Source organism: Alexandromys fortis, unplaced genomic scaffold, assembly GCF_014885135.2.
Source record: "Alexandromys fortis isolate MF-2015 unplaced genomic scaffold, M_Fortis_MF-2015_v1.1 scaffold_172, whole genome shotgun sequence".
In the NCBI taxonomy this organism is placed as follows: domain Eukaryota; kingdom Metazoa; phylum Chordata; class Mammalia; order Rodentia; family Cricetidae; genus Alexandromys; species Alexandromys fortis.
Window position 1 is genome coordinate 346,657 of NW_026068061.1, and position 18,286 is coordinate 364,942.

Genomic DNA, 18,286 nt, shown 5'->3' on the forward strand with positions numbered 1-18,286 from the left:
ACCAGCCCCGTCATCTAGGTGACATTGAACTCCTCAGGAATGCTTAAAAGGGAATTATGAATAAACGACAATATTCTGTGACTCCAAGGGTTTCCGGAGCTTTGTCGGGAACCAGGTACTTAGACCGAGTATCTATTTATTAATATTTATTCTAATAAGGCTGTCCTTGCCCAAGGCTATCTAAGCAGGTGCAGCTGCTGAGAAGAGGAGCTTCTCCAATTAGCCAAGGGGCCTGCAGGTCCTTCACTGAGTCCAAGGAATGCAAGGCTCATCAGTCACACCCACGCTAGCCTAGGCTTTTTGATGATATCTATGTGTCTGTCTCCTGTAGTCCGGTAAGCAACTCCTCATCTAGACTTTGATCAGCAGCCTCAGTGACCTCTCTGACTCACTGGACAATGGTCTTCCTTTAGTATGGTGTTGGTGTTTGTGTCCTATGCGGGGAAATAGGCACTTTCCCCAAGAAAAGTTCTGCCTCACAATTGGCACCCCCAAAGGGACTTGACAGAACCAAGGAAGATGGGGAGCAGGTGGTGTGTGGCCCCTGAAGTGAGTGCTGGGATACATGGCTGAGGCTGGTCCCTGTGAGACTGGAGGATCTGCAGGGGCAATCCCATTAGAGCTACCTTTCCCATGGGATGTGGAATGGTGTGCCACCTTACTATACTGTGATTACATGTCCCCAGCAACGGGTGACAGGCAACCAAAGCCAAGCCACCTGAGAGTGGAGATCCTTGGGAACCCTATGGTGGCCCATCTATCTTCCTCTTGTCATCCCATATGGCATGCCTCCCTGTAGAGATGATGCTGGGAACACTGAGGGACTGGGCAAGGTCCCTGAAGGCCCCACAGTCAGGACAGGGTCTGACTCTGATGTGGGTCATGAGCCCTTTCGTGTTAACAATAAGACCTGCAATGGAGCAGGCTCAGCTGTCTTCACAGGAAGAGCCTGCCCCATTAGAGAGGAGAAAGGATGTGTGGATGCTGCACCAACGTTGAGTTAGCCTCTCATTTGTTGAGAAAAGTGGGAAAAGGTAGGCTGAGGTGACATTGACTGTGACTTCTTACACATGTCAAGGCACAAGAATAGGAGAGTGCAAGTTATATGTCTGCTTAAGAGAATTCCAGAGACTGCAAACACGTGGGGAAACTGGACAGTGAGGAGGGAGGGAATGTGGAAGTAACAGGAGACACCTTCTCGGGTTCAACCCTACAGACAGAGGAAGGGGGAAATCTGGGGTTCAACCAGCGTAACAACGCCTAGTGCAGGACTCTCATACTCGGTAAGCATCTAGCATCCTCAGGGGATCCCAGGTGGCCATTTCCCTCTACTTGATGTCATGTCCAAAGTGGGTGCAGGGCACCCAAAAGGGCTAGCTGGGGAGAAGAGATGTCCTAGAGCAAACTGGCTGTGAGATAACCCATAAACCTAGTAACCTGCAGGATTTCTCATGAGGGCAAAGCTCCAGCCGATTTGAAATGTATTGATATATTTTGCCTGCATGCAGTGCCTGTCGAGACCAGAAAAGGGGAGCTGGGCAGTCCAGCATCCATTATGAGTGCTGGGAACCAACCAGAGTCCCCATCAAGAGCTGTGTGAGAGATACAAACACAATGTACTCTTTTCTGTCAAAGAATTAAATAAGACAAAACTCTTATTTTTAAAAACATGGTCAGGAATCACTTGGCAGAAATCTGAATTCCACTAGGGTCAATACTTCTGGAAGTCAGAATCCGTGCTGGCAAACTGCCTTCTGATTTCAGCTATTTTTTTTTTTTTAACCAGCTGTGCCCTAACCAACAGCGTGGGAGTGTGAGGCCTGGCTCTGGTTGTTCAAAGAGAGGCACACGACCCCTTTGTGGTGGAAACAGAACTGGTACGCTTGCCTGCTGACTTAACGGGTTACATCCCCTTCTTGTAGAAGTTAAACATTCGGCCTTGCTAGGATACTTTGGATTGTGCTGTCGTTTTCTGGGGAACCCTGACCCATTTCTAACAGCTCGGGTGCTCACATCCGCTGAGCCATCTCCAGTCCCTCCGATCCCTTCCTGACGATTGTCTGGACTCACCTCTTAATGTCCTGTAAGAGAGATTTCACTTCAAGATGAATTTTTTGGGGGGGCGGGGGGGAACAACCCGTATTCCAACCGCACGGAAAAGAGCCTATCACCTTCCTGATAAAAATGCATAGCTCAATTAAAAATAATAAAGTATAAAAAAGATGAAGGAGAAGGCAGAATATATTAAAACAGAGATGACTCGAGAGTAGAATGCAAACATGATAAGCCTGTCAGAGCACGGGGCTGCCTAAACCCCAAGGAAGAATTTCTTGGCCTGACAACTCACAATCGTCAAAGTTCAGACTTATCTTTTCAAAACCTAAAGCAAATGAGGGGGGGGGGGGTGCTTTCTTAATCCAGCACCCCTAGCAAGGCTCAGGGCAGTGCCCAGGAAAGCAAAGTCAGAAGGGGGGCAGAAAAAGTTGGATATTCTGGGCACCTGTAATCCAGACTCAACCCACAGTCCCAGGCTCTTCTACACCTAGCTCACACCAGGGCTTGCAGACATGAGCAATATACCCTATGACGTCATGCTATGGCTCCTGGCAACGCATTTTCCTTCCGGGTTCCTAGGCATCCCCAGGTCTTAAGCCCTAGGTGGTACGCAGGGTAAGGGAAGGGCGCAGGAGGTCCATAAGCTGCCGCGATGGGAGAGGGCCGGGGAGACACTTTCGAGGGGGTGAGCACAGACCGCCTGAAGCTGGAGCTGCTGGAGGAGATCCACTTGAAGTGAGTGGGTCCCGTGGGCTTCATCTCGCTGCTAGACCTCTTGTGACCTGCAGGGTCAGAGCTCTGATGTGCTCGAGGAGGCCCCTGTGCCCGGGTGGGGATTCATGCAGGGATCACCAGACACTTCCCAAGGAAGTGTTATATGGAGAGGTTCACTGTATGTGTGCTTTGTGTGTGTGTATGTGTGTGTGTGTGTGTGTGTATGTGTGCACGCGCCCGCGTGCGCGCAACAGATACGTGCAGTTCCCAGGGTGCCCAAAAGACGACATCTGATCCCCTGAAACTGAAGTTACAGGTGCTTTTGAGCCTCCATGTGGGTGCTGGGAATCAAACCAGGCCCTCAGCTGGAGTAGCCAGAGCTTTTAGCCACTGGGCCATCTATCTGTACCATACCCGTTTGCCTTTTCGTTTAGCGGAGTCAAGGGAATACAAGTGAGCTGTTATGTTTGTGTAGATCAAGCATAGAGAAATTGTAATGCTGAAAAAAAATAAGTGACTGGTTTTGACGGTTCCGTTAAATTCATTTTCTTTCTGTTCCCTTTGAAGAACTTCAGAAATCTGGACACTTTTGTAGAAATGGGCTCTGGGAGCCTCTGTGCTTTTCTTGAGTGGTGGAAGCCACAGGTCAGAGTTCTACCAGAGAGCTGTATCCTGTCTCTTAAGTGTGAGAGAGAGGGAAAGAGGGAGGGAGAGGTGGGGGAAGAGAGAAGAAACTAGTTATATCCAGGCTTGGTGACAAACTCTTGTAAACCCAGACACTTAGGGCAAGAGGTGAGGTGCTGGAGGCAGTTAGGGCACATGGGACGACCTGTTTCAAGATAAAACCTGGGCTGAGGATGCAGCTCTGCAGAAGAGCCCCTGAATAGCGTACACAGCCCTTTTCCCTGTCTCACTCCCATCCGATCACCTGTTTCTTGGTCTTGTACCAAAACGCGAGCATTCTGAGTGCAGACTGTATGTTTCTGAGGCAGTCAAGATGCAGAACAGGTCTGGGAGAAGTCTCATCTCAGCTCCGTCACCCAGTGACTGCAGACCCCAGCCTAGCCTAGCTTCTTAGCCGGGCAAATTCAGCCGCGTTCAGGGCATTGGCTGCTATCCTTGGGCACATGTTCGCGGAACTGTTTTTTTTTTTTTTTTTTTTTTTTTTGTGTGTGTGTGTGTGTGTTTATTTTTGTTTTGTTTTACATTTATTGTGCGCATTTGGCAGGGGTTGCATGTGTCACAGTGCCCAGGTCTAAGGACAACTTAGTTGGCTCCCTCCTTCCACCATGTGGGTTGCAGGGATCAGACCCAGGTTGTCAGGTTTGTAGGGAGTGCCTTCAGCCACTGCGTCCTCTGGACAGCCCTCTGCTGGTTCATCATCCTGCATTGCGGTACCCTGCCACTCACTCATGTCCTAAACGACCTCAGAGGCGCTTTTGACCTTTGAAATTTTTCTTTTTGTGTATCATTGGTGCCTCCCACATCTGTGTGTGGGGTTATCTGCTGTCACCTACTACCGTAGCTATTCCTCAGGCTAGTATTTAGCATGATTCGGAGAAGCATGTAACAGCATCCTTGGGATCAAATTTGAGTGTAGATACATACTGCTTACCGGGAGATTCTGGACTTTGGTACATTTTAACTCTTAGGACGGACTAATTGGCTTTCATTTCCCCAATAGCCGCTTCTCCAGTAAGTGGTCTTCCATAATAATTTGGCCCTGAAGTATGGGTGGGTTGCTATGCATTAGTTTTCATATCTTTCCTTTTATTGGATTAGTCTTAACTAAAATCTTTCTAATAACAGGGATGTCGTGCATCTCTCGATGCTTGAAATACGGCATAAGATAGCAGAGCTGGAGACCAGCCTCAACAGTGACAATGCAGGTACACAGTAAATGTGACATGTGGGACTCGTGTGCCTGGTGGCTACTGTGGGTGAAACGGCGCGTACTGGGTAATAGGACCAAGCTTAAGAAAGGCTTCCACAGGAACACTTAAGAATGCGAAACCTCTGACAGTATTTGCCTACTTTATAAGCTCAGAGTATTCATTAATATGCAAAGTTTAGCTGTGTCACATAAATGTGTAATTTACTTAGCCAATAATAAAATTAATAATAATAATAATTAATAATAAAGTCCTGTTTAGTCACAGCCATTTATCTAAGGTTATAATGGTCTCTTCTAAGCCCAGATGTATGTGTTTAGTTATCCCTGGCCCTGTGGAGCAGCCTCTGGCTCACTCACTCAGTAGTTACATGGACACGGCTAGCCGGAATGTCCTCAAGGGCCTGTCTAGGGCTGGGAAATGCAGAAGGCTGGGAATGACTGAGGCAATGCGATGCCTAATCCCATTAGTAAAGCATTGCTGAACGGGAATGGCATGTTAATAGCTTTCTGGGGGAGGATGGAGGATGAGACACAAAGTACCTAGGGCAGGATGGCAGGAGCTCCTTAGTCACTGGTCTAAAGCATAAGGTAAATGGCCTCCTCATGTACCTTCGTGCACATGAAATATACTCACACAAAGCACATGAATACAGAAATGAAAATGCATATTGTTTGCCACCGGGTGTCCTAAACACAAAGCTGTTTAGGGAGAATGCTGACTAACCAGGAAGGGGACACAGCCTGCAGCGAGAGGCTGCGGTTCCCAAAGGAGACACATTGTGAAGGCTGCTGATACATTAACGAATCTGTTTTTATCCTGAAGGACCCGTAAAGGTTCTGGTTTTATTACTGTGTCAACCTTAGGTTATGACAGCTTCTGAGAGCCGTGGTGACCCTCACTGTGTGAGTAAATTCCTACACGCTCTCCAGTCCTTAGAACCCTACCACCGGCCTCCCATGCTCCTGTTCAGCTGCTGCCTTTACCCTCTTCTTCCAGAAAGAACGAGCAATTCTCCAAAGACTTCAGCCAAGTCTTCACCATTGACTGCCTGGCTCCACATCTCCCGTCTTGCTCCTGGGTGGCCTGGCCTAACCCCGGTTAACTTTCACTTGTGTGAAATTCCCTTCTACCCTCACTGGTCAATGACAATACTCCAGAGCTAGGCCCAGTGGTCCTGCAATATTCTCCTTCCTGTTCCAGTCATCCCCGGTGTATGCTGACTTGCTGGATTCACCTCATCTGAGGGACAACACACAGACGTCTTTGGATCCATTTTTTTTTCTCTTCAGCTGGCTTCCCCTCCATCTATGCAGCAATACCCTTCAAAACACAGTGTTTGTCTTTATTCTTTTTCTTCTTCTTTTATTAATTTATCAATAATACAGTGTTTTTCCTGTGAGTGTCTGCCCTACTCTTTCTTATCTTTATCTTATTTAATCTAATCCTTCTTATAAATGGATTAATTTACAGGTAAGAGAGCAAGCAAACACAACCAGTTTCAAAACAGGCCCCTTGAAGCCCTTTGACCATGGCACCTATATGCAGAAAATGAGTTTTCACACAGTAGCGGCCCCTGAATTTCATCTCAAACCTCAGCAACGAGAAATAGGAAAGACACCTGCTCCTTAGTTTTGTTTTGTTTGGTTTGGTTTGGTTCATCTGGAGACGGGAACTTTGACTGCCTTTGAGGCTCGGGACATTTCCCCTGAGGGGATGGAGGTGGGAAAAGATCCAGCTTTGCACTGCGAGTTCCTGATTGCCTCAGTCACAGTTGCTCCACTAGTCAGGAGATTTGCCTCCAGTGGCCTGGAACTCCTCATCGGGGTCACTAGGGACGTGGTGTGCACTCAGGTATCCTCCCCTCAGCCTGTGCCCTACACTGATTAGAAACTATCTTTGAAACACTCTGTTCTCTTGGCCCTTGGCCTGTGACTCTCTCCTTGTCCTCCTAAGTACTGGGCTCTGACATTTCTCATCATCCAGACTACTGGAAAAAAAAAAAAAAAAAAGACTTGAAATGCCCCAGCGTTCAGTCCTTTCTTCTTCAATATGTGTAGCAAGCGTTGGGTCATTGTTCCTGTGAGAGAAGCACTGACTAAGTTAGTTGGCCTTGGGGTGATTTGACTGGGGAGTGTACAGGTGCGCAGCTTTGCCCAAATTACTTAGAGTCCTCTTGAGCAGCACGTCCCGCCGTGCTGGTGAGAAAGCACAGTGCCCACAGGGTTGCGAACTAGACGGCTTCAGCTGTGTGCATGGAGTTCTCAGCCGCTCTTCTAATGGTTCTCAACCTATGGGTCATGACCTCTTTGGGGGTCCCACATCAGTTATCCTGCATTTCAGATATTTACATTATGAGTCATAACAGTAGCAAAGTTACAGTTATGAAGTAGCAATGAGAATAAATTTATGGCTGGGAGGCACCACAGCATGAGGGGGTGGATTAAAGGGTCACAGCATTCGGGAGGCTGAGAACCACTGCTCTTTTCTAGCCCATGGTCCCATGGTCGACATGTCTGGTTTGGTGACAGTACCATGCAGGCTTTGTAGAGTTATATAGTGTAATTTGAGGCCATGTCTTACACCTCCAGCTTTTCTCTTTCCACTGAAAATCGCTGTGCTTTGCAGGCCTTTTGTGCTTCCATTGAATTTTCATTGTTTACTTACGTAAGGAATTTCCTTGGAATTTTGATGGGGACTGTGTTGAGTCTCCAGATCATGTTTATCATATCACGTTTTACGATATTCTGCCCATCATGAGTGCGGGAGGACTTCTGCTGTCTTTTTAAAATTCTGGTCTTAAGGCTTTCATTGTAGCATTCTCTCGCCTCCTAGTTAGATTCATTCCTCGGATTTCTGGGTTTGTTTGGTTTTGAAGCTATTGTGATTTTTTTTTAAAAACTGATTTATTTTTTAGCAAGTTCATACCACAAATTAGAAATTGTATTAATTTTTGTCTGTTGATTTTGTACCCTGCTTCTTTGGTGAAGTGTTTACTGTGTCTGGGAGCTCTGAGGCGTCTGCAGGGTCCTGTAAGTCTAGGATCCTCTAGGATTCTTGCAGCTTCGAATAAGTAATAGCTTGACTTCTTCCTTGTTTCTCAGCCCCTTTCACATTTTCCTTACATCATGGTGTTCCAGGGAGAACATAGAAAAATAGAGTGGGGGAGAAAGGGAGGGAAGAAATGAGCTGTCTGTGCCTAGTTGTAGAGCAAATGCTTTCTGCTTTTCTGCATCCAGCACAGTGTTGACTGTGGTCTCTATTGTGTTGAGAAATGTTCTCTCTCTATGGGCAGTTTCTTCAGTGCTGTGGTGAAGGGACTTTTTGCTTTGTCAGAGGTTTTTCCTGTGTCCATTGAGATGATCACGTGATTTCCATTCTTCTGTCTGGTCCTGTTGTATTACACTCAATGATTTGCTGATGGTAATAACCATTCATTTCTTACCTCCGAGTCTGATGGGATGTCCTTGACCATGAAGCGAAACCCTTGAAATACATTCTCAGCAGATGCCTAGCTGCCACCAATCCAAAAGCCAAGAATGTCACCAAACAGCATCTGAGGTCTACGGCAGAATTCACCCCAATTTCCTATATCCTACCTGTGGGCACACTAGTATATTTGGGAAATATCTTAAGCCTTTCTTAGGTCTGTAACTAAGAAAATATTGTGTAAACTCACATATGGCAGAATGTGTTATTTGGGACAACTCGAACCCATGTTCCTGGGCTGAGGGCACTCACATTTGGCTAAGAATGAAGCCTCATATACCCTTTGACGTGAGAGCTGTGTTTTGTAGCCACAGTGGTATAATATTGAAATGAAGAATTATACTAATATAAATAAAAAAATAATCTATTTGGGAGCATTCTTGTCTGGCTATAAAGCTTCCATTGTCACCATGCAGATGGAGACAGATGGTTTCAGTCAGGCGGTCAGAAAGAGAATTCCATCTACTTGGGGGTCAGTGGTGTCTGTTGGAAATATGCCTGGTAATTCAGGGCTTTGCCTTCCTCTCCTTCCTGGTGCATTTGGTGCAGTGACTATGAGCTTCCATCTGGGAAAGTGTGCATCTGGTGTGGGAAGGTGGGAGGGTGTGCGTCCTGGTGTTGGATGGTGGGAGGGTGTGCTTCCCAGTGTTGGAAGCCTGTAGCTAGCAGGGCCAGTCTAGGGTGGGGCTGTGTCCTGTTGACAGGGTGCAGTCTGTTGAAATAGGAGCTGCGGCAGGGCTGCGTCCCCCGGCACCCGGCCGCCCGCATGGCTAGCTTATGCCCGAAATAATTACACGGAAACTGTATTCTTTCAAACACTGCCTGGCCCGGCTAGTTCCAGCTTCTTATTGGCTAGCTCTTACATATTGTTCTAACCCATTTCTAATATTCTGTGTAGCCCACGAGCTGGCTTACCAGGGAGGATCTTAACCTGCATCTGTCTGGAGCGGGAGAATCATGGCGACTCCTCCACTAAGCTTCTTTTTCCCAGCATTCTCCTCTGTCTACTCCGCCTACCTAATTTTCTGTCCTATGAGGGCCGAGGCAGTTTCTTTATTATTAACCAATGAAATCAACAGATAAGATACAAGACCCACCTCCATCAGCAGTCTGTAGCGCTGTTTGCTGTTCCCCTCCTCCTCAGACCCCAGCACTATCAGATTGCAGGTTTCACCTCAGATGTGCTAAATAGAAGTGGAAACAGAAGCCAATGTTTTTCTTTCTACAAAGTCCAACTTTAAGGTTCTGGGCCTTGAAGTTGAACAAGAAACTTTCAACTGTAAGCTGTGTTTGCCTACTCTCCATTCCCCGATACTGGGTGTTTTAGCCTTAGTAGTTAAAGGGTTTTAGTGAAAAAAACAAAAAACTTCTTGAAGGATAAAAGAAAATGCCTAAATACTGCGCAGTGAGTAGCTAAAAGGAGACACTTTGAGTCCTATGAAACTGTGTCTAACTGCAGTTACATCATCTCTTAGCTTGACTTTCATCTTTTTTGCTTTGTTTGTTTGTTTTTGACACAAAGTATGTTTTGTAGCCCTGTCTGGGCTGGTACTCCCAGTGTATCAAGCCCAGCCTCCCGAGAGCAGGACTTAAAAATGTGTGCCATCATGACCAGCATTCGTCCTAATATCTTGAGAATGTCACGCAACCTCTCTGAGCCTTGATTTCCTCATCTGAAGAATGACTGACCTTAAAAATATGAGGGCTACAGTTTTCAGTGTCGAAAGCACGTGGTTAAGACTGACTTTAGACACTGGATAGTTACTGGTGCTGGGGGTTATGCAGAGATCTCAAGGGAAGAGACAGGTTCCTGATACTCCCCATAGTAGAATACACTATAAGAAAACAGGAAGTGAAGGATAAAGGGGGGGGGGGCAGAGAACAAGGAAAAGCAAGAGGTGCAGGAGGCACCAAAGCTGTGCTGAGTTCTGGCTGTGTGGTAGCACGAGGGTGGGTCTAATCCCAGCAGTCCAGGAAATCCTATCTTAGAGAGAAATAGTAACTTGTCTTACTACTGAAGTCAGGTAAATTTGAAATGGTCCATATTTTACTGTGTTTGTATCTGTGTGTGTACATGTTGGCGCAGGAGTGAGTCTAGCTGCACATGTGTTGTGTGTGCATGCAGGAGAGAGGCCAATATCCTCATTTTCTTTGATCACAAGCATCTTCTTTACCTATTGGCTAATTATTTAAGACAGGGTCTCTTAACTGAACCCAGAGGTCATACATTTAGTGAAAACAAAACAAAACAAAAACCCTGCTTGAAGGAGAAAATACCTAAATATATTGCTACTGTAGCTGACAGGGTCTACCTGTCTCTGCCCCTCCCCCACCTCGGTCCGTGTCTTTCTTCTGTGTGCGCCGAGATCTGAACTAGGTCCCCATGTTGTGCACCAGGTACTTTATGGCCTGAACCATCTCCCAGCCCTGATTCGTTTTATTTTAATGAACAAGTAAGTGGCATTGGGGTGATCTTGTCGCCCCCCCCCCCCATTTTCGTTCAGGCAGTGAATGGAAAGCCCGGTATGAGACCCAGCTGGAGCTGAATGACCAACTGGAAAAGCAAATCGTGTCTCTGAAAGAGAAAATGGAAAAGGTCCGTGGAAATCCTTCAGGTACAGGAGCTGCGATCCCCGTGCGGAGGAGTGGAGGAGGATGTACGAATGCAGCAATTGTTCATTTTGTATTTTTTGCAGATAGACTGTCTTCCATTCGTGCCTATGAAAGAATGCCGATGGTAAGTAGAGGGAGGCTAATTGCAAAGAACCAAGGGAATGGCACGCAGACATGTAAAGACTAATGCTTTAAAAGACAAAGTTCAGCGGAGCTGCACAAGAACCGCGAGCCCTTCAGGCTAGCCTGCCCTTTATAACCAGGGCTAGGGATTAATCCAGGGAAGAACTGCCGAGCTGGCTGGGAACTTCCTGCCTCTCACCCTCGAAGAAGCCCGCTGAACACCAAGTACCGTCTTCTACATATTAAAACGTGTTCATTCTGTTTCCACATTAACCCAAAACATGTAGACGGAGCTGTGTGCGCAGGAACATACCCAGATACAGAAGGACACACAATAATAGCAGCAGAGTGACCACGGTTGCCCCGTGAGGACACAAATCTTCTCATCTCTTCTTCTCGATGTTGCCCCCGCAGTCTTCCCCTTTTTAATGTTCCTGTCATCCTGGATGAATTCTTTTCTACTCATTTGAATTTGTCCTTGAAAAAGTAGAAGAGAGAGAGAAAGAGAGAGAGAGAGAGAGAGAGAGAGAGGAGAGAGAGAGAGAGAGAGAGAGAGAGAGAGAGAGAGAGAGGAAGAGAGAGAGAGAGAGAGAGAGAGAGAGAGAGAGAGAGAGAGAGAGAGAGAGAGACAGAGAGAGAGACAGAGAGAGAGACAGAGAGAGCGCGCGCGCGAGCTGAGTGGGCGGAGCTTCTCTTAAAGGGGTCTTTGCATCTAGGACCCTGGGCGGGCCAGGGCACCGCCTGGGCACATCCTGCCAGATGACAGGGCAGGCCAGCACAATGCCTGACTCCCTAACACCAAGTCATGACTCTCGCTGAGCCCTTGCTGCTGAGAGGCAGACTTGCCTCAGCCCATGCTGAATTTTCACTTGAAAAATAACTCCGACAAAATCATAGAGATATGCTGAAAGAAAAAGAGATACTCTGGAGAGGGGAAGAGTGTGACTGAAATACTCCGCTGAATTTTCAGGATTCAATCATTGTGAGTGTAGTTTGTCTTTAATTAAATATGCAAGGTACACAGATGAATGCTGTTTACCTCGCTCTCAAGATACCAAGTGAGATATAGCCGAATGTCCTTTATAGCAGCAACCGTGACACTGAGTGCGGAGAGGCTGACCACCCTGCCTAAGATGGAACTAGTCTTACCTTACCCTCTCCCATCCGCTATGCAGTTACTGCTAACTGCGCCTCGGAACCAACAAGCGTGTTTTGAGCAGGTAGGGCAGAGCACTATGTGCTTACACAGGTTTCTGGGGACCCGCAAACTGATGGATGTTTTTCTTGGAATAACTGTTATCCCTTAGTGACCAGCACAGAGAAACCTCACATTTTTGTTAATGAAAAATGGAGGAGAAATTAGTTCGCTTGCCTCCATGTCTGTCATCTCTGACCTCTTAAGACTCATGCCTTGGAAAGTCACGAAAATCTCTCTCCCTCCTCTGCCTGAAACAGGAAAACCCAGGTTTTCTCCTCTGTGGTGGCTCACACTGCCCTCTTGTGGCTCTTTTAGGCATGGCCGCTATAGCTAGTGTGAGTGCCCTTCCTTTGTAGCCTTTTAATAGGACCCGAGGTGAATTCAGTATGACGGGCAAAATACTCTCTGCAGAAACAAAATCTCTGGTTCCCTGCTTCTTTATGCCTGGAACCTGCCCTCAGAAAGATTCTGTAGCTCACATCGGAAACATTTAATGTTGAAGTCTTTCTTCTTAGTAACATAGAGAAGTTTTCTGAGCCGGAGGGATTGGAAATCTAGCAACAAGGAGCAAGAAATGGGGCTTTGTTCGTGGAAGTATCTCACCCAGGACCGAGGAGCAAGCACAGAATTGAGTGCTGTTGATCCAGTCCCAAGCTCACAAAGGGATGGGAGGCGCCGGATTCCCTGGGACTGGAGTTTGAGGCAGTCGTGGGCCTCCTGATGTGGCTTCCAGGAACCAAGAGTGGGTGGTCTACAAGAGCACAAAGTGCTTTTAACCCCCAAGCACCTCTGCAGCCCCAGGTTCAGACTCCGTCTTTGTTGCGGATCATCAGGCTGTAGGAGCTTCCCCACAGCGATACTCACGGTTGATGGCGGTTGGTTTCAATGCTACCGTCGTTTCTTCAGCCTTATTGATGCCCACATTTATACTTTGTATAAAGTGCATTGAGTTGATGTAAGAATTGTATCATGAAAAGATTATTGAAGGGATCTTGGATTCTGAGAGACAGGATATGGAACTCCCATTGTCTGTCTGACTGTGGTGGGCCTGTGATCAACCCATGTACCCCCCCTAATTTGCATTCTCCCCAAAGAACAAAACAGTTTGCTTGTAGGCAGGTGCATAGCTTCAAACCAGAGAAAAGATGGCTATGTGATACCTATATGTAATAAGCAGGTTTTCTCACAAGGGGGCGCTTGTAGGCTCAAAGTGAAGAATATTTTTCTTTTTCTTTTTTTTATTTTTATTTATCTATTTATTAAATATTTCTGTCTCTTCCCCACCTCCGCCTCCCCTTTCCCTCCCCCTTCCCCAGTCAAGTCCCCCTCCCTCATCAGCCCAAAGAGCAATCAGGGCTCTCCGTCCCGTGGGAAGTCCAAGGAAAACCCTCCTCCGTCCAGGTCTCGTAATGTGAGCATCCAAACAGCCTAGGCTCCCACAAAGCCAATACATGCAATAGGATCAAAAACCCATTGCCATTGTTCTTGATGTCTCTGTAGTCCTCATTGTCCGCTATGTTCAGTGAGACCTGTTTTAACCCAGGCTTTTTCAGACCCAGGTCAGCTGGCCTTGGTGAGTTCCCGATAGAGCATCTCCATTGTCTCAGTGTGTGGGTGCACCCCTCGGGGTCCTGAGTTCCTAGCTCATGTTCACTCTCCTTCTGCTCCTGATTTGGACCTTGAGATTTCAGTCCGGTGCTCCAATGTGGGTCTCTGTCTCTGTCTTCTTTCATCGCCTGATGAAGGTTAATATTCAGGAGGATGCCTAAATGTTTTTCTTTGGGTTCTCCTTCTTATTTAGCTTCTCTAAGAACCCGAATTATAGGCTCAATGTCCTTTATTTATGGCTAGAAACCAAATATGAGTGAGTACATCCCATGTTCCTCTTTTTGGGCCTGGCTTACCTCACTCAGTATAGTGTTTTCTATTTCCATCCATTTGCCTGCAAACTTCAAGAAGTCCTTGTTTTTTACTGCTGAGTAGTACTCTAATATGTATATATTCCATACTTTCTTCATCCATTCTTCAATTGAAGGGCATCTAGGTTGTTTCCAGGTTCTGGCTATTACAAACAATGCTGCTATGAACATGCTCTACTATGTTCATAGAATCTTTATTTTTCTATCGGAGCTAGTGTTGTCTGGGGGCTGCCATGAACTAAATCGGTTAACTAAGTCCTGTTGCCATTTCTCTTTCTTAAAAGCCCCTGTGGGATGTTTTAGCTTGCAGCTCCCCTCCCCTGCCTATTATTGCTGTTGCTGAATTAACATTAGTTTTGAGAAAGACAAGAGGTGATTGGTAAGGGCTTCCTTTCTGTGTGTTATTGTGGAGCAGGCCTTTTCCCTCTTATTTAAATCCGAAGTCTGTCTTACTGCAAGTATGTTAAACACGGCCCGGGAGCTTCTTTTCCTCACCTTGTGTTTCAACCTACTCTTAAGAAGCAACCTTTTGAAAACAAGAACACAGGTGAAAACCCGTTCAGTTAGAATGCGAAGAAGCAACTGTTGTCAAAAGCAGTTCTTTGATAGAAGCGTGAAATCTCTGTGTCTTTTCCGAAGATTCGGTTCTAGAGCACCTCTGGCTGCGGTTTGTCTTCACTGGATGGCTTTCTGGCCTGTGGTCATTGGTTTATGCAGAGGATACCTGGCTGCTGGGGCGACCAGGAGCACTACAGTGTCTGCTGTGGCTTGGAAGTGGTGACAGGGTTTGCCCCTGATAAAAATTATCACTTTCCTAATACCCAGGTACTTTGTCGTCAGTAAAAAGAAAGAATAAAAACCCAGAACAGACCTTAAAGTTACTTAAGAATAATTCAGTACTTTTAAAGTATTTTTTTTTCTGTATGCAGTCATTTTTCTGTACTGGTCTAGACTCTAGGGTATTTGATGATGATAGTGTTCTAGGGAAATCCAGATATCTTCTCCCATGTGTAGTTAATGTGACTGCTGGTCTAATTCCCGTGAGATTGCCAGAGCAAACCTTCCTGTCTGAGCCATACTATACATTTAAAGCTTGCCACGTGTGTGATACACAACTCAAAGCAGGTGAGACGGAAGGGAAGAAAGACGCAGCCCAGGAGTCGTGGCCCACACAGCTGCTGCCACTTGTGCGCACAGTGCCGAGGTTGACCGGAGAACGTGGCTGTCTTGTTCTGTGTGGCCCTGCCACGGAGCGGACAGGAGATGGTAGTGCAGAAAGTCAGGATGACACTGCCGTCCTCCCGCTGGTCTGTAGCTGCTGTTTAGTACATGAGATGAGTGCCCAGCCAACCAATGAAAAACAATACAATTCAAGCATGATTTATTTAAGAGTCCTAGTTTAGGTGTAAATTGTCCACTGGTCCCAAAATGGCCACACTGCTGTGTTTCTAAGCTGTGCCGGAGTAGAATGTGCCATTCTACCCAAGACACTCTGCTGTGGAGAAAGCAGAGTTGTCTAGACCCTGGGCTCTGCCAGAACCTTTTTTTAACCTTTTTTTTACCTTTTTTTTTTTTTAAGTTTATCATTTTTTTTTAAAATTCACTTTTATACGCACTCCCTTTACCCAACGCACACTCTATTTCCTGGTCTTAAAAATTCATAAACTACTCTCATCTAGTCAAAACCAATAGCCAATGCAAAATTGAAAATCATGCTTAGTGCCAGTTGAAAATGAATTTATTAGGACACAAATTGTGTACGTAAAACCAAACGGCCGTTGGGCAAAGTTGAAGAGTCCAGTAAGGATTCTGAACAGACACCCAGGGCCCTGCTTTTAGAGTTCATTGTGACATCTGGAAGCAGAGAAATGATAGCTGATACTTGTTGCCTGGAGGACAAAAGTTCATAGGCAAGAAACTGAAGACATTTGGAAGACATAGCTGAAGGACCCGTCTTCATATGAGACATTTGAAGAAGAGACAACAGAATGCAGAGAGGGACCCAGGTGGCAAGGAAGCCAGGCTCCAGACTTATCCCTGGGGACTTGGAAGCAGCAGGTATGGGAGAGGTAGGGCGAGCCAGTGAGCAGTCACCACTCAGGACTTGGTGCCACCTCATGGGGCTGGCACACTTTCCCTCAGCTAGGAGCCTATTTTCTGCATAAAAATGCCATAGCTCTGGACCTCGGAGCTTCAAAAATAGAAGGTGAGCGTGAGCCACAGCATCAAGAAAGGAACAGTGTACATTTTAGGAAGCAGAGATCCACTCGCTCTCATCTCCGGCCCTGTACCTGGGAAATTCCAGCCGGGTCCACATCACAAGGCCATGGGGGCCTGTGACTCCCGGGGCGGGAAGATCTTTGATAGAAGACTTTGAACTCTGCTGAGGCCGCACTTGCAAAGGTCTGTTCTCTGCCTGTGAACTATGGCGGCAGCAGAGAGACAAAGGCAGAGCTATTCCTGGAGTTGTGTGTGGGATTCCGTTGTTGACTGACTGGGCTTAAGGTTTCCTTAGTTTTGCTAAGCTTTTGTAGGCTGCGTGAAGGACTAGGATGAGTCTGCTTCCGGCCAGCCTGCTTTGCTTGCCCTGTGGGGAGACCTTGAGACTGCTCTCCCAGCCTCCCACTTTCCCATCCCCCCCCCACCTTCACAGGGGTATTCCTGATCTTTGCTCTTCTAATCCCATCTTGGCAGCTGCTTAACAAAAGGCTAGGTATAAAACCAGTGGTACCGAAAGTGACATAAGAAAGCAGAAAGGTGGGTCATGCCTGTCTGGGACACTGTATAAGGCCGATCCGCCCTGATTGGTACATTATGACACCAATTGATCAGCCCCCAGGGTTACAGTTAGGTTTCTAAGGCCTGATCATGACCCTAAGATGTGCCCTAAGAGTCAGGATACTGTGGAAAGAAGCCATGAGACAGGAGTTTGGAAATAGGGGGTTCCCAGCAAGTTGCAATGTAGACTGCTTTGGGATGGTTAGAGACAGGGAGACAGGGAACTGTTAATGAGCAAGTAGGACATGCCTGAAGTCCACTCTGTGGAAGACAGGTGAGGCTCAGGCCAGGTGGGTCTCTTATATGAAGGACAATGTTCTGATGGGGATGACAGGAACCCCAGGAGTGCGATAGTGCCTCTGGGGAAAACCCGCTGAGGACTGGACTGCAGCTTCTCTTGGACCTCATAGGCATGAGATTGGCCTCATCATCAGTGGGCTGGAGCCCACATTACTAGGAAACTAGTGGTTTTGGCAAATCTAAATGCTGCATTTTAGCTATGCATTTCTCTAACTCTTCAATATGTATGGTGTTACTGGTCTTAGTCACCATGATCTGTTTCATCCCCTCTTTTGGGGGAGAGGAGCCTTCAGTTTTTCTCTCTGTGGATGCCTGGTGTCTGGTCGTTTACACTGGTGTATCAAAGAGACATGAAGCATACAGCTGGCAGAGGAGATACAGTCTTTGCCTGTACCCCATCATTAGAGTGGCCGCCGTTGTGTGATTGACAGCTTCCGAGTGTGTGACCCCAGGAACCGTCTCATCTGGGTTCTGCTTCCTCCTCAGCCACATATCTCTGGTCTAATTATGTAAACCCCAGGGCTGCAATTTTCCCTACAGTAAACAGAAGGACAGGCTATCTCATGATTCAAACCAAATGAAGTCACCTGTGGAAAATACATATATTCTGATTTCTCTTCTGATCTTACAACCCTTTACTCTTCATTAGAAACGTCCATGCAGAGGTGCAGTTCTGAGTCTTAATCCAATTCGGGGGCCTGGGGATAACAGGTTAATTGGAAATAAACCAAGAAGGTATTTAATTCACAGAACAGAGTTCCGTAAAGATGATAACTATGTATTATTGCTATTACTTTAACACTGCCTAGCGCAGCGCATGGAATCAGAGTCTCGCTTGGCTATAGCGGTCATTCACTGGCGAACGTTGTCATGAGTTTTTTATTGTTACTTGGAGCTACGTGTGCATAAAACTCACTGTTCATATTTTCAGGAATCTTTAAACACGTTACTCAAACAACTCGAGAAAGAAAAACGGAGTCTCGAAAACCAAGTGAAGGACTACGCGCTTAAGCTTGAGCAGGAATCCAAGGTTGGTTAACTCCTTATGAAGCGACGTGCTTGAGGCCGCCATTCGTTTCTGGTATTTCCTACAAAGGCCTTCACAACCAGGAAGATTTTACAAACCCATTTCATTTGGTATAAAAAGCAGGAGACATAAAGCCAGACGTGGTAATGGCCCCATGGGTGTGGCTGCCCCTCTCTCA

The 18,286-nt window shown here is 46.6% G+C and overlaps 1 protein-coding gene across 1 annotated transcript in view; it reads left to right on the top strand.

The window, feature by feature from the left end:
* Positions 1-2,707: 2,707 nt before the first annotated feature.
* The window catches only part of Ccdc169 (coiled-coil domain containing 169), a 28,109-nt gene continuing 12,530 nt past the window's right edge, over positions 2,708-18,286 (top strand). Inside the window, exons 1-5 of the mRNA XM_050120263.1 lie at positions 2,708-2,790; positions 4,579-4,658; positions 10,655-10,765; positions 10,847-10,887; positions 18,013-18,111. Coding sequence (XP_049976220.1) covers positions 2,708-2,790; positions 4,579-4,658; positions 10,655-10,765; positions 10,847-10,887; positions 18,013-18,111 — 414 coding nt within the window. The remainder of the gene's footprint in view (positions 2,791-4,578; positions 4,659-10,654; positions 10,766-10,846; positions 10,888-18,012; positions 18,112-18,286) is intronic.